Source organism: Salmo trutta, chromosome 7 (assembly GCF_901001165.1).
Source record: "Salmo trutta chromosome 7, fSalTru1.1, whole genome shotgun sequence".
Lineage (NCBI taxonomy): Eukaryota > Metazoa > Chordata > Actinopteri > Salmoniformes > Salmonidae > Salmo > Salmo trutta.
The window spans coordinates 2,159,461-2,174,016 of NC_042963.1; the positions used below are offsets into that span (position 1 = coordinate 2,159,461).

Below are 14,556 nucleotides of genomic sequence, written 5' to 3' on the forward strand. Positions count from 1 at the left end.
TTATGGGTCCGCAGTCAAACGACCATCCTTCATCACTGTCAAACGCTCTCCCTAAAACACTTCTGCGAGCAGGCCTTTCTAATCGACCTGGCCCGGGTATCCTGGAAGGATATTGTCCTCATCCCGTCAGTAGAGGATGCCTGGTTGTTCTTCAAAAGTGCCTTACTCACCATCTTAAATAAGCACGCCTCTTTCAAAAAATGTAAAACTAAGAACAGATATAGCCCTTGGTTCACTCCAGACTTGACTGCCCTTGACCAGCACAAAAACATCCTGTGGCGCACTGCACTAACTTCTAATAGTCCCCGCGATATGCAACTTTTCAGGGAAGTCAGGAACCAATATACACAGTCAGTTAGGAAAGCAAAAGCTAGATTTTGAAACAGGAATTTGCATCCTGCAGCACTAATTCCAAAAAGGTTTGGGACACTGTAAAGTCCATGGAGAATGAGAGCTCCTCCTCTCAGCTTCCCACTGCACTGAGGCAAGGAAACACTGTCACCACTGATAAATTCACGATAATCGAGAATTTCAAGAAGCATTTCTCTACGGCTGGCCACACTTTCCACCTGGCTACCCCAATCCCGGCTAACAGCTCTGCACCCATTGCAGCAACTGGTCCAAGCCCCCCCCCCCCACCCCCGCTTCTCCTTCACCAAAATCCTGACAGCTGATGTTCTGAAAGAGCTGCAGAATCTGGATCCCTACAAATCAGCTGGGCTTGACAATCTGGACACTCTCTTCCTAAAATTATCCACGGCCATTGTCTTAACCCCTATTACTAGTCTGTTCAACCTCTCTTTCGTATTGTCTGAGATTCCTAAAGATTGGAAAGTGTCCGCGGTCGTCCCCCGCTTCAAAAGGGCAAGACACTCTAGACCCAAACTGTTACAAACCTATATCCATCCTGCCCTGCCTTTTTAAAGTCTTCGAAAGCCAAATGAACAAACAGATCACCGACCATCTCGAATCCCACCGTACCTTCTCCGCTATGCAATCCGGTTTCCGAGCTGGTCATGGGTGCACCTCAGTCACGCTCAAGGTCCTAAACGATATCATAACCACCATCGATAAAAAACAGTACCGTGCAGCCGTCTTCATCGACTTGGCCAAAGCATTCGACTCTGTCAATCACCTCATTCTTATCAGCAGACTCAACAGCCTTGGTTTCTCTAATGACTGCCTCGCCTGGTTCACTAACTACTTCTCAGATAGAGTTTGGTGTGTCAAATCGGAGGGCCTGTTGTCCGGACCTCTGGCAGTCTCTATGGGGGTGCCACAGGGTTCAATTCTCGGGCCGACTCTTTTCTCTGTATATATCAATGATGTTGCTCTTGCTGCGGGTGACTCTTTGATCCACCTCTATGCAGACGACACCATTCTGTATACATCTGGCTCTTCTTTGGACACTGTGTTAACAAACCTCCAAATGAGCTTCGATGCCATACAACACTCATTCCGTGGACTCCAACTGCTCTTAAACACTAGTAAAACTAAATGCATGCTCTTCAACCAATCGCTACCCGGACCCACCCGCCCGCCCACCTAGCAGCACTACTCCGAACGGTTCCGACTTAGAATATGTGGACAACTATAAATACCTAGGTGTCTGGTTAGACTGTAAACTCTCCTTCCAGACTCATATTAATCATCTCCAATCCAAAATTAAATCTAGAATCGGCTTTCTATTTCGCAACAAAACCTCCTTCACTCATGCTGCTGAACATACCCTCGTAAAAAACTGACTATCATACCGATCCTTGACTTCGGCGATGTCATTTACAAAATAGCCTCCAACACCCTACTCAGCAAATTGGATGCAGTCTATCACAGTGCCATCCGTTTTGTCACCAAAGCCCCATACACCACCCACCATTGCGACCTGTATGCTCTCGTTGGCTGGTCCTCACTACATATTCGCTGCCAAACCCACTGGCTCCAGGTCATCTATAAGTCTTTGCCAGGTAAAGCTCCACCTTATCTCAGCTCACTGGTCATCATAGCAACACCCACCCGTAGCACACGCTCCAGCAGGCATATTTCACTGGTCATCCCGAAAGCCAACACCTACTTTGGCCACCTCTCCTTCCAGTTCTCTGCTGCCAATGACTGGAATGAATTGCAAAAATCACTGAAGTTGGAGACTTATATCTCCCTCATTAACTTTAAGCATCAGCTGTCAGAGCAGCTTTCCGATCGCTGCAGCTGTACACAGCCCATCTGTAAATAGCCCATCCAACCTACTACCTACCTCATCCCCATATTTGTTTTTTCTGCTCTTTTGCACACCAGTATCTCTACTTGCACATCCTCATCTGCACATCTTTCACTCCAGTGTTTATTGCTAAATTGTAATTATTTCGCCACTGTGGCCTATTTATTGCCTTACCTCCTTAATTTGCACACTGTATACAGATTTTCTATTGTGTTATTGACTGTACGTTTGTTTATCCCATGTGCAACTCTGTGTTGTTTTTGTTGCACTGCTTTGCTTTATCTTGGCCAGGACGCAGTTGTAAATGAGAACTTGTTCTCAATTGGCCTACCTGGTTAAATAAAGGTTAAATAAAATAAAAAATAAAAAATAGTAGGCCTAAGGGAGGGCTTGTGTTTTGAACATATGAAACGGAAAACAAGCCATTTTTACACATCACTTCTAAATACGAGGTTCAACGTTATTCACCAAGGATCTCATCGCTCGTTTCATGATGTGCATGGACACGTAGCCTCCATCATGGAGGGGGTTTTAAGCATGTCCAAAATGGGACCTGCATGGCTAAAATTATGTAGGCCTGCCTACGATGCATACATAAAAAGGGAACGTCAGCTCACTGTTTTACTCCTCAAAAATGTTATATTTTAATAAAGCTTTAATGATTATGATTTCTCAGGAGCCAATCCATTTATCGACAGTCTTGACTACTTCGCAATTGCATTGGGCAGGACAAAAAAAAAGCCAAAGCCCCATATAGACCACTGCAGCACTCGGGAGGCTCCATCTACAAAATGTTTAATGCTTAACAATTGCCTTGCACAAATTATGAAAATACTAAAATTGTCACACTCGTCGTACGAACTGGAAGCATACTCGGACCAAGGTGCAGCGTGAGTAGCGTTCCACATCTTTATTATAACGTGAAACTTCAGCAAAATACAAAAACAATAAATGATCAAACGAACTGCGACGACAGTGAAGTACAAATAGGCACCTACACATAAACAAGATTCCACAAAACACAGTGTGGAAATGGCTGCCTAAATATGATCCCCAATCAGAGACAACGCTAAACAGCTGCCTCTGATTGGAAACCATACCAAGCACACCAACATAGAAATAAACAACATAGAACACCCCCAGTCACGCCCTGACCTACTATACCATAGAGAACCAAGGGCTCTCTATGGTCAGGGCGTGACAAAAATACTACGCAGGACTCTTAAAAAATGTCATTTAAATGTTAATTGTATTTTTTGATCACAGAAACAATGACAAAATATGGGAAAATAAATAATAAAATGTTTATTATATAAAGAGGCCTGTGTAATCATCTGCCAGAGAGTCTCCCCAATCGGCCTGAGCCCCAAGTAATACATTTGGGCCAGATAACTCACACCAGAATCATCCCGAGTCCAATCCCCGCATCCTAGCCATAAGTAATACTGCCTAAGGCGGCCCAGACTCGGGCCACATGACTAGCGACTGGAACGAGCTGCAACAAACACTCAAACTGGACAGTTTTATCTCAATCTCTTCATTCAAAGACTCAATCATGGACACTCTTACGGACAGTTGTGGCTGCTTGTGTGATGTATTGTTGTATCTACCTTGCCCTTTGTTCTGTTGTCTGTGCCCAATAATGTTTGTACCATGTTTTGTGCTGCTGCCATGTTGTGTTGCTATCATGTTGTTGTAATGTGGTGTTGCTACCATGTTGTTGTCATGTGGTGTTGCTACCATGCTGTGTCGTCATGTGTTGCTGCCATGCTGTGTTGTTGTCTTAGGTCTCTCTTTATGTAGTGTCCTATATTCTATTTTTTTAGCTATTTTTTTATCCCAGTCCCTGTCCCTGCAGGAGGCCTTTTGCCTTTTGGTAGGCCGTCATTGTAAATAAGAATTTGTTCTGACTTGCCTAGTTAACCTGTCTGGGCTAGGGGGCAGTATTTTCCCGGCCGGATGAAAAACGTACCCAATTTAAACAGGTTACTACTCTGGCCCAGAAACTAGAATATGCATATTATTAGTAGATTTGGATAGAAAACACTCTGAAGTTTCTGAAGCTGTTTGAATGGTGTCTGTGAGTATAACAGAACTCATATGGGAGGCAAAAACCTGAGAAAAATTCATACCCAACAAAGGGATTGGATATGCACGGTCACGCGAGCACGCCTTTCCTTCTTTTTCTTCTTGAATGAATATGCTATTGTCCGGTTGGAATATTATCGCAATTCTACATTAAAAATACCATAAAGATTGATTTTAAACAGCGTTTGACATGCTTCTAAGTACGGTAATGGAACATTTTGACTTTTCGCATGAACAAAACGGAGGTATTTGTACAGAAATATGAATTATTTCGAACAAATACAACATTTCTTGTGGAAGTAGCAGTCCTGGGAGTGCATTCTGACAAAGATCAGCAAAGGTAAGAGAATATTTCTAATACTAATTCTTAGTTTAGGTTGCCCCGAACTTGGCGGGTGTCTGAATAGCTCAGCGTGATGGCTGAGCTATGTACTCAGAATATTGAAAAATGTGCTTTCTCCGTAAAGCTATTTAAAAATCTGACACAGCGGTTGCATCCAGGGGTAGTCTATCTATAATTCTTAAAATAATTGTTATATATTTTGTCAACGTTTATGATTAGTATTTTTGTAAATTGATGTGCACATTCACCAGACGTTTTGGTGGGAATACATTTTCTGAATATCACGCGCCAATGTAGAATGCTGTTTTTGGATATAAATATGAACTTTATCGAACAAAACATACATGTATTGTGTAACATAATGTCCTAGGAGTGTCATCTGATGAAGATCGTCAAAGGTTAGTGCTTCATTTAGCTGTGTTTTGGGTTTTATTGACACATGTCCTTGCTTGGAAAATGGCTGTGTGATTATTTTTGTCTATGTACTCTCCTAACATAATCTAATGTTTTGCTTTCGCTGTAAAGCCTTTTTGAAATCGGACAATGTGGTTAGATTAACGAGAAGTTTATCTTTAAAATGGTGTAAAATATTTGCATGTTTGAGAAAGTTGAATTATGACATTTTGTTGCGTCCCACCTAGCCCATAGAAGTTAAATAAAGGTTAAATAAAATAAAATAATTTTTTGGTTGGTCTTAAACATCCCTTTCAGGGCTGCCTGAAATTTGCACTTTGGATCATATTTTTAAGGACTTTAAGGACTCAAATATTTCTACCCCGCCCATCTGAGCTCAAGCGAGCTGTTAAACAGGTAAATTGCTGAACCTGGCGTTAGGGCGGAAAAATGCCAGTGCGCCAGTTGTTACATGACAAAATTGCAAATTAATGTGCGTTTGACACTAGGGTCGCATTAATGCCAGCTGAAAATAGAGCATGAAACGTGAAACATTTGGAAAATTCCTTCCTGGATCAGATGATGATGTATGAAACTATCAAGACATAACTAATTAGCTGGACACCAAATACGCATCCAACAAGTATTATGCATAATTATTGAAGAACCACATTAATGACAGTATTGATTTAGGTTTTCAGTATCAAGGTAAGGTGACTCTTTCTGTTAGAAGCATTCCATCTTGCAAGTCATACAATATTTTGGATTTGTGTGCTCATGAAAACAGTTTTCACCCCGTAACATAAGGATACACGAAATGATGTCATTCGAAAACATAATGTTACATTTCACTGCCATGCGGATGACACACAGCTGTACATTTCAATGAAACATGGTGAAGCCCCAAAATTGCCCTCGCTAGAAACCTGTGTTTCAGACATAAGGAAGTGGATGGCTGCAAACGTTCAACTTTTAAACTCGGACAAATCAGAGATGCTTGTTTTAGGTCCCAAGAAACAAAGAGATCTTCTGTTAAATCTGACAATTAATCTTGATGGTTGTACAGTCGTTTCAAATAAAACTGTGAAGGACCTCGGCGTTACTCTGGACCCTGATCTCTCTTTTGAAGAACATGTCAAGACTGTTTCAAGGGCAGCTTTTTTCCATCTACGTAACATTGCAAAAACTTTCTGTCCAAAAACTTTCTGTCCAAAAATGATGCAGAAAAATTAATCCATGCTTTTGTTACTTCTTGGTTGGACTACTGCAATGCTCTACTTTCCGACTACCCGGATAAAGCACCAAATAAACTTCAGTTAGTGCTAAATACAGCTGCTAGAATCCTGACTAGAACCCAAAAATTTGATCATCTTACTCCAGTGTTAGCCTCCCTACGCTGGCTTCCTGTTAAGGCAAGGGCTGATTTCAAGGTTTTACTGCTAACCTACAAAGCATTACATGGGCTTGCTCCTACCTATCTTTCCGATTTGGTCCTGCCGTACATACCTACACGTACGCTATGGTCACAAGACGCAGGCCTCCTAATTGTCCCTAGAATTTCTAAGCAAACAGCTGGAGGCAGGGCTTTCTCCTATAGAGCTCCATTTTTATGGAAGAGTCTGCCTACCCATGTGAGAGATGCAAACTTGGTCTCAACCTTTAAGTCTTTACTGAAGACTCATCTCCTCAGTGGGTCCTATGATTGAGTGTAGTCTGGCCCAGGAGTGTGAAGGTGAACAGAAAGGCTCTGGAACAACGAACCGCCCTTGCTGTCTCTGCCTGGCCGGTTCCCCTCTCTCCACTGGGATTCTCTGCTTCTAACCCTATTACAGGGGCTGAGTCACTGGCTTATTGGCGTTCTTCCATGCCGTCCCTAGGAGGGGTGCGTCACTTGAGTGGGTTGAGTCACTGACGTGGTCTTCCTGTCTGGGTTGGCGCCCCCCCTTGGGTTGTGCCGTGGCGGAGATCTTTGTGGGCTATACTCGGCCTTGTCTCAGGATGGTAAGTTGGTGGTTGAAGATATCCCTCTAGTGGTGTGGGGGCTGTGCTTTGGCAAAGTGGGTGGGGTTATATCCTTCCTGTTTGGCCCTGTCCAGGGGTATCGTCGTATGGGGCCACAGTGTCTCCTGACCCCTCCTGTCTCAGCCTCCAGTATTTATGCTGCAGTAGTTCATGTGTCGGGGGGCTAGGGTCAGTCTGTTATATCTGGAGTATTTCTCCTGTCTTATCCGGTGTCCTGTGTGAATTTAAGTATGCTCTCTCTAATTCTCTCTTTCTCTCTTTCTTTCTTTCTCTCTCTCGGAGGACCTGAGCCCTAGGACCATGCCTCAGGACTACCTGACATGATGACTCCTTGCTGTCCCCAGTCCACCTGGCCGTGCTGCTGCTCCAGTTTCAACTGTTCTGCCTGCGGCTATGGAACCCTGACCTGTTCACCGGACGTGCTACCTGTCCCAGACCTGCTGTTTTCAACTCTCTAGAGACAGCAGGAGCGGTAGAGATACACTGAATGATCGGCTATGAAAAGCCATCTGACATTTACTCCTGAGGTGCTGACTTGTTGCACCCTCGACAACTGTGATTATTATTATTTGACCATGCTGGTAATTTATGAACATTTGAACATCTTGGCCATGTTCTGTTATAATCTCCACCCAGCACAGCCAGAAGAGGACTGGCCACCCCTCATAGCCTGGTTCCTCTCTAGGTTTCTTCCTAGGTTTTGGCCTTTCTAGGGAGTTTTTCCTAGCCACCGTGCTTCTACACCTGCATTGCTTGCTGTTTGGGGTTTTAGGCTGGGTTTCTTTGAGATATCAGCTGATGTAAGAAGGGCTATATAAATAACATTTTATTTGATGTTACGTAGTTACACAGCATTTCTCTATACAAAAACTGTCCGACAGCTAGATCCAGGATTCTTAAAGGGTTCAAGTTCAACGTCTAATTTAACTGATTAATGCTTAATATAATGACAACTTACACTGCCATAAATGCAAGGTCAGAAAAGTAAGTATTTATGTCACATGATTTCATCAAGAACCATGACCAACCAAGATAAAGGGTTAAACATAGGTATTAAATCAACTCTTGAATTGTATTGAGTATAATAACTACGATCCCTCCTTATATCTTAATGTAATGACATGAACAAATTATTATCAATGGACTCATCAACAGCTGTAACAAGTTGTACATTGTAGGAAATCCTCACTGGTACCCTAGTTTATAAAAAGTCCCTGGTACACTGTCTACAGTTTCACCAACAGATATTGCACCACCCAAACCTAAAGCTTTTAAAGGGGAACTCCCTAACATACACACTATAGTGGCTTGTATGGGGTGAAGATTAGAAAAACCAGGAGCTAAGATACTCTGTACTCGGAGTTCAAACCTACCCTGTGATTGACAGCTGACCTGCCCACCACCACCCTGTGTTTTCTTTCAGAGGAGAAGGAAGGGTGTGTCCTGCAGCCTCACTCTGACAGTGGCAGACTGACTGGTGTCCATTTGAATGTCACTCAGTGTCAAGACAAACACCTGCAGATAGACAGTTACTGTAGAGAAGCCTTTCAGCTTGCAGCCTGCAGAGCCTGGAATGGATAGGCACCTTGAGTCGTCAAAATTCTATTACTATGAGCTGTCTCAGCCTGTCTGCTACCTGTTTGAAAAATATAAACGAGTAAAAATATCCCTCCATTGGAACTGCAATGTATGGAGCCTCTTAAAGTGCAAAAAAAACATTCCTCTGCTTAAATTAGTTTAGTGCACGTGTGGTGAAGGAGGAAATGACATTTAAAAGGCACAGATGCAATTGAAAATGACTTGTGAGCTGGCCCCAAAGCAGAGCTCTATTTCACGTATCCACATGGTTAATATTTTCTAATTAAATTTGATAATGGGCGTTGGTAGATTCATTACGCTTGTTTGCTATTTGAAGGATGAGAAGGTGCTGTCTGCAGGAGCCTTGGACTCCTCCCTTCACTGTATGTCCCTCACTCTGTCCACTCTGGCAGGACTGCTTATCTCTTCATAAAATGAAAAAGCTAAGAAATGCACTGTTACAAGACACACATCAGCAGCCAGCTTTTCCTGAAGATTGACTGCTGGAAATGCAAAGCCTGGATGGAGGGGTGGATACTATAAAACTGTCATCTAGTATGTCACACTTTCTTTGGATGGATTGGCCATACTATAGCTGTGATAAAGAAGAGGCCATGACCATGCTGTCAAATTGAGGGGAGATTCTCGGTCACAGAGAATAGATAAGGTTCATGTTTAGACTGATTGGAAACCATTCCTTTTAGGTTAAAATACTAGAAAATGAAATTAAATATTTCAGCTGCTTGTAGTGCATCTATCTAATGAGCAGGTTGACGTTTATTGGGATGAATCTTGTCCTGGAGGCCGAGCTGAGCGATTTCCACTAGATGGGCCAGCGACAAAATCAAAATCGGCTATATCGTAAAAATTCATAAAAAATAAAAATAGCTTTTTGTTAATTTAATGTTAGGGTTAGGCATAAGGTTAGCAGTGTGGTTAAGGTTAGATTTTATGACTTTGTGGCTGTGCCAGCTAGTGTCTATCCTGCAGAGCTTCCTCCAGTACAACACACCTTTGTCTGCAGGTTGGTGTAGGAAAAAAAGTGGAAAAGGAGAAGCCATTTTAGGTCTGCTGTGAATCCTGGCTGAATGTTAATGATCGCTGAAATGTGATAAGAGTGGAGTGGAGGAGGAGATGTGGAGAGAAGGGCCCAAACAGAGGGAACTCACAGGAATGGTTTTCTGTAACACAAGCCCCTGTGTCCCTCCCAGACAAACCTGTGAACACAACGACTCCCTCCCACCCTTACATCCCTCACCTCACACACACATGAACACACCACACAGAAGTACGCACACACACATAAACTGACACACCCTTCTCCCGCTCTGATAGCTTCCAATAAAGTGAGTGGAAATGGGTGGGGGAGGTGAAGATGGGTGGCGTTGCTGGAGAGCCTTGCTCAAGGGGAAAAAACACTCTTTAGATAGGCCATCTCCGTTGAAGCGTCACTCACCTTACACACGCGAGCGATGCGCGATACAATGGTGTTGTCAAAGAATTCAAACTCCTTTCCCGCTTCGCTGAAGAAGAAGTAAATCTTATCGTCGTCGCCCACTGGGTTGCCTTTGGGCAGGCTCTCCTGAATGTAGGCAGAGCCCACAAAGGCTGGGTCTGGAGGAACAACAAAGAAACCACAGGGTGAAATGTCAACCTAGAACCATGTATTCTAGGACATGGACATGCCTTTTACATTCACAACGTCTTCTGGTGATTCAGTAACTTTGTAACAGGAATTCTGATCATTTCTGCATGTTGAAATTGACAAAATACCATGGGAACACCTATATTTCTTCAGAGCTATGGTCATTTTAATTTATCATGTCCAGCCTGAGGTCTTCAAATACTGATTGCATATGTTTAGGGGAAAACTGTTTATCCATGTTTATCTTATCAGCTATGTATACAAACACTAGAACATGGCATGAAGCAGCTACAAGATAGCTAGCTGCCTGAAGACCTGAACTTACCCTGAAGCCAGTTCAAGGAGTTTTCTGTTTTTAGGGCAGCGCCTTGGCCCAGGCTCTTGTAAATAATAGGTTCATTTCCTTGGAAATTACTGACCGTCCCAGCATACAGCTCTCCATCTATAATGTAAGGAAGAATAAGATGAAGACAAACAATATCTGGACCAGGAGACAAGGAGCCTCTGTGTCACTCATAACAAACCCTTGAATCTAAAATCAAAGTGTTGTCTCCTAATATGTTTACAGTATGGAACACACAAGAATGAACTCTTGTAAGATATACATTCCAGCTTTATCACCGATGAATCTATAATTAAGTATGTCAACAGTGTGTTGTCTATTATGTTTATGTATATATTGTATTGTGTACAGTATGTATTGTGTACAGTATGTATTGTGTACTCAGTCTTATGGAAGCCAAACATATTTCCCTGACAGTAAATAAGTGACCCCTATAGTGAACCTACCAGCCATGATGGCAGTGGACTTGTACTCAGGGTTGAAAGGGCAGCGGCCGCGTCCGTCCTCTGTCACTATCTCCCCAGTCTGGCTCCTCACCAGAGTGAAGTCAGCTGTGTTCTGGAGAGGACGGACAGAGAGAGAGAGAGAGAGACTTGAGGAAATGTAGGGCTGTAATCTACACTGACCACTGCCTTCTTTCCAGTGCTCTCTACTGCACTATGGCCCAAATGATGGGGAGGGAAACACTGGTTGGTTGCAGCTGGTCCCTTTGGGGTGGTTCAAACCAGGGTGATTTTCGAAACGTGGTTTTGTCACATTGTGTGGTCACAATGCAGAAAAGGCTTGTTACTACCCAATGCTATAAAGACACACTTGATAAACAGTATCTCTATTTAAGTAAATGTTATTATATGATTCCATTTAGAAATGATCTGGTGATAGGGAAGATGAGGAGGGCTGCTTAGAGAAGGGATGGACATGACTGTCTGTATAAAGTACTGTATATCTCTCTGTGTGGGCTGAGACTCAGTGGTTTTGATAAGAAGGGAGACTTGGGAGGAGGAGACGCTCAGGAATCCTGGTTCACAACCTAAAGTTCTGCCAAGAGACTTTCCCTCCTCCCTTAATGTTTTCTCTCCCATATTGAATTATTGCAGAGGGGATTTGAGATGTTCTTTGACTGTCAATATTTCTAAATGGAAATGTCAATGTTATTCTGCATGGCCTCAGAGACCTGTCTGCTCCATCAGCCGAACACATTTAAAGATGCACTTCCTTTCAAATGTGTGTGTTCTAAAACGTCTTCATACAACTCAGAGCCACTCATGCTCACTAAACATCTGTAAAGGGTATAATTGGAATACAATGATTTGAGGATAAATAAAATGCAGTCTCCAGGGGGAAATACTGTAAAATAGAGAAGAAAAGCTGTACCTTGATTGACAGAGTGAATTACATGACTAATTACATCTCTCTACAGCACACAGGCATGGTGGTTCTCTCTACAGCACACAGGCATGGTGGTTCTCTCTACAGCACACAGGCATGGTGGAACTTTATGCTGTATGCTAAGAAATCAAACACACACTTACTATGTACGCACAGATTGGACTGAAGGCGTAGGTTCCACACACGTATAGATGGGTACTGTTCACACGCAGTAAAATCTTGATGTAATTGAAGCAATCAGTCTGCATTAAAGACACAGGAGAGGCGAGAGCATCGTTAATATGACTCATAGGTTCCCACAAACCATTCTCGAGGGAAAGTTCCTCAAGTTGAGTGGAGTAGCTCATTGGGTGACCCTCCAAGCATATTTCCACATTACCAGAATTAATTGCTTTCAAATAGCCTGGGAGGCCTGTTGCTAGCAGTGTCCCAAATGTCTGAGTGACTGTCTCACACAGAACACTGATTGATGTCTTCTTCAAGATCCTGGTCTATGAGCCTTTGTCCCCCAACCCTTCAATCAAACCAGGAATCAATCATACAATATTAACATCTGATAATATACTGTACTTCCCACAGTATGGAGTTTTCTCTACAATCACAGAGGGGTTGCTTAGATGGGATGCATAGCAATTTGTCTGGCTATAAAAAACGTACGCAGGCCATCACTGCTGAATGGAAATGTACAACTTAAATGGAAAATTCCATTGCTACTGACAGTTCATTTTCAGTACTACGGCACAAAACGAGCTTGAGAACTGGCATGGAAGTGTAAACATTGCCACTGGAGTTCCACAAATACAGCGCAATGTACTCACCTGTAGGTCTTTGCCTTTGAAACTGCACTCATCTCTCTTCCTCTCATGTGTGCTCCATGTCAGCTAGAGGAGAGGAGAAGTGTCAACATACATTACAAAGACACAGCACAGAGCTGTAAAGAACACAGCTGTGGTCCTCTGTAGCTTAGTTGGTAGAGCATGACGCTTGCAACGTCAGGATAGTGGGTTTGATTCCCGGGACTAATCATACGTAAAATCTGCACACGCATGACTGTAAGATGCTTTGGATAAAAGCGTCTGCTAAATGGCATATATATATATATTACTGTAGAACATTGTCAAAAAGAGCAGTGAACACAAGATGTCATACACCAACCATGTACATTATATAATTCCACACATCCTCACCCTTACTGTTCATGCACACAAGCACGCACACAGAGAAACAGTACAATACAACACTGTTGGGAAGTGTATCTGAGAGCCAAGGGTATTACATACCACCTCTAGAAACACTACAAATACGTTTCAATAGTTCAGCTAGGGCCGCTGGGTTGTTGTGTCTACTTTGATTTGCACTATGTTTAGACTTACTGTGGTGAGCTGAGGTGGTGGCCAGGCGGAAGGTCAAGTCTCAAACCACCTCCAGGTCATTATTAACAGGTGCCATTCATATGCCATGTTGATACTCATTTCATTATGCAGATGGATTATTCATTTTCAAGCATACTCCCAGATGAAACTTTTTTATTGCACAGAAATAGTGTCAATTGTGACTATGTCTAATATCCATGACTTATGAAAAATAGGCTACCTCTTGAATGTCTCTCAAAACACACAGACACACACTCGTGCCCACTTACATTACGTTGTAGCTTGACTCTGCTGATATCAGAGAGGTTGAGGGCGAAGAGCTCCTCTCGTGCTCCAACATAGAGCATGTTATCTTCCCTGCTGAGGAGCAGAGAGGTATAATTGAAGACCCCATCCACAGAGAATCTCTTGGCTGATCTCTCATTTGCATCTGAGGAGAGAAAAAAACAGAAAGAGGAGAAGAAATATTAACAAACTGAACGTTCTACTGCAATATGAGCCCCTAGAAAGCATTAACAGATTTGCCTGGACAAGAATTTTACATCAAAATGGTAATAATGTATGCGTTATTTTGTTTATGTATACATGTGCTCTCTGCTCCCATGACAACAACATTGTCTGGCCTAGCAGGCTCTCTTTCTGCTGACTCCATCACTACAGGGGAGCTACAATAGGAGAGATGGACAGAGCCTGGCCTCCTGAGCTCATAATAAGGAATAAAAATGATCCAACCACAGGAAGCAGCAGCTGGAGGAGTGTGTGTGTGTGTGTTCAGCCTCCAGGCCTGTCACCCTCTCTCATCACCTCTGGAGAGGGCTGCAGAAAGAGAGCGAAAGCCAGCTCCCTATTTTTCTCACTATCCTGACACCCCTTCAAAAGCCCACCCTCTGCCTGCAGCCTGCAGCCACATGTCACATCATTGACTCTCTCTCTCTAAGCCTAAAGCTCCACATTCAGCACATTGTTGCAGAGTGGAGGTCTTCTGAGCTGGCCAGTCCAACATAAACAACATGGAGTACATTTTGTCATGAAAACATATGGTACTGTATATGAATGCCTACTAAGTGATTCTCTGAAGACATCACTGTCTTATGGATTATGAGTCAACTAAAGATTTAAATACATTCCAATCAATACATTTGCAGACTCGACATGAACTACTGAGTC

General features: G+C 42.9%; 1 protein-coding gene across 2 annotated transcripts in view; it reads right to left on the reverse strand.

The window, feature by feature from the left end:
• Nucleotides 1-14,556, reverse strand: part of LOC115196728 (semaphorin-4B) — a 91,117-nt gene that overhangs the window by 12,965 nt on the left and 63,596 nt on the right. For both annotated transcript variants that reach the window (XM_029757599.1, XM_029757598.1), the window contains exons 3-8: nucleotides 13,659-13,819; nucleotides 12,835-12,897; nucleotides 12,160-12,258; nucleotides 11,074-11,185; nucleotides 10,610-10,726; nucleotides 10,096-10,253 (exon numbers count right to left, since the gene is read on the reverse strand). In XM_029757599.1, coding sequence (XP_029613459.1) covers nucleotides 10,096-10,253; nucleotides 10,610-10,726; nucleotides 11,074-11,185; nucleotides 12,160-12,258; nucleotides 12,835-12,897; nucleotides 13,659-13,819 — 710 coding nt within the window. The remainder of the gene's footprint in view (nucleotides 1-10,095; nucleotides 10,254-10,609; nucleotides 10,727-11,073; nucleotides 11,186-12,159; nucleotides 12,259-12,834; nucleotides 12,898-13,658; nucleotides 13,820-14,556) is intronic.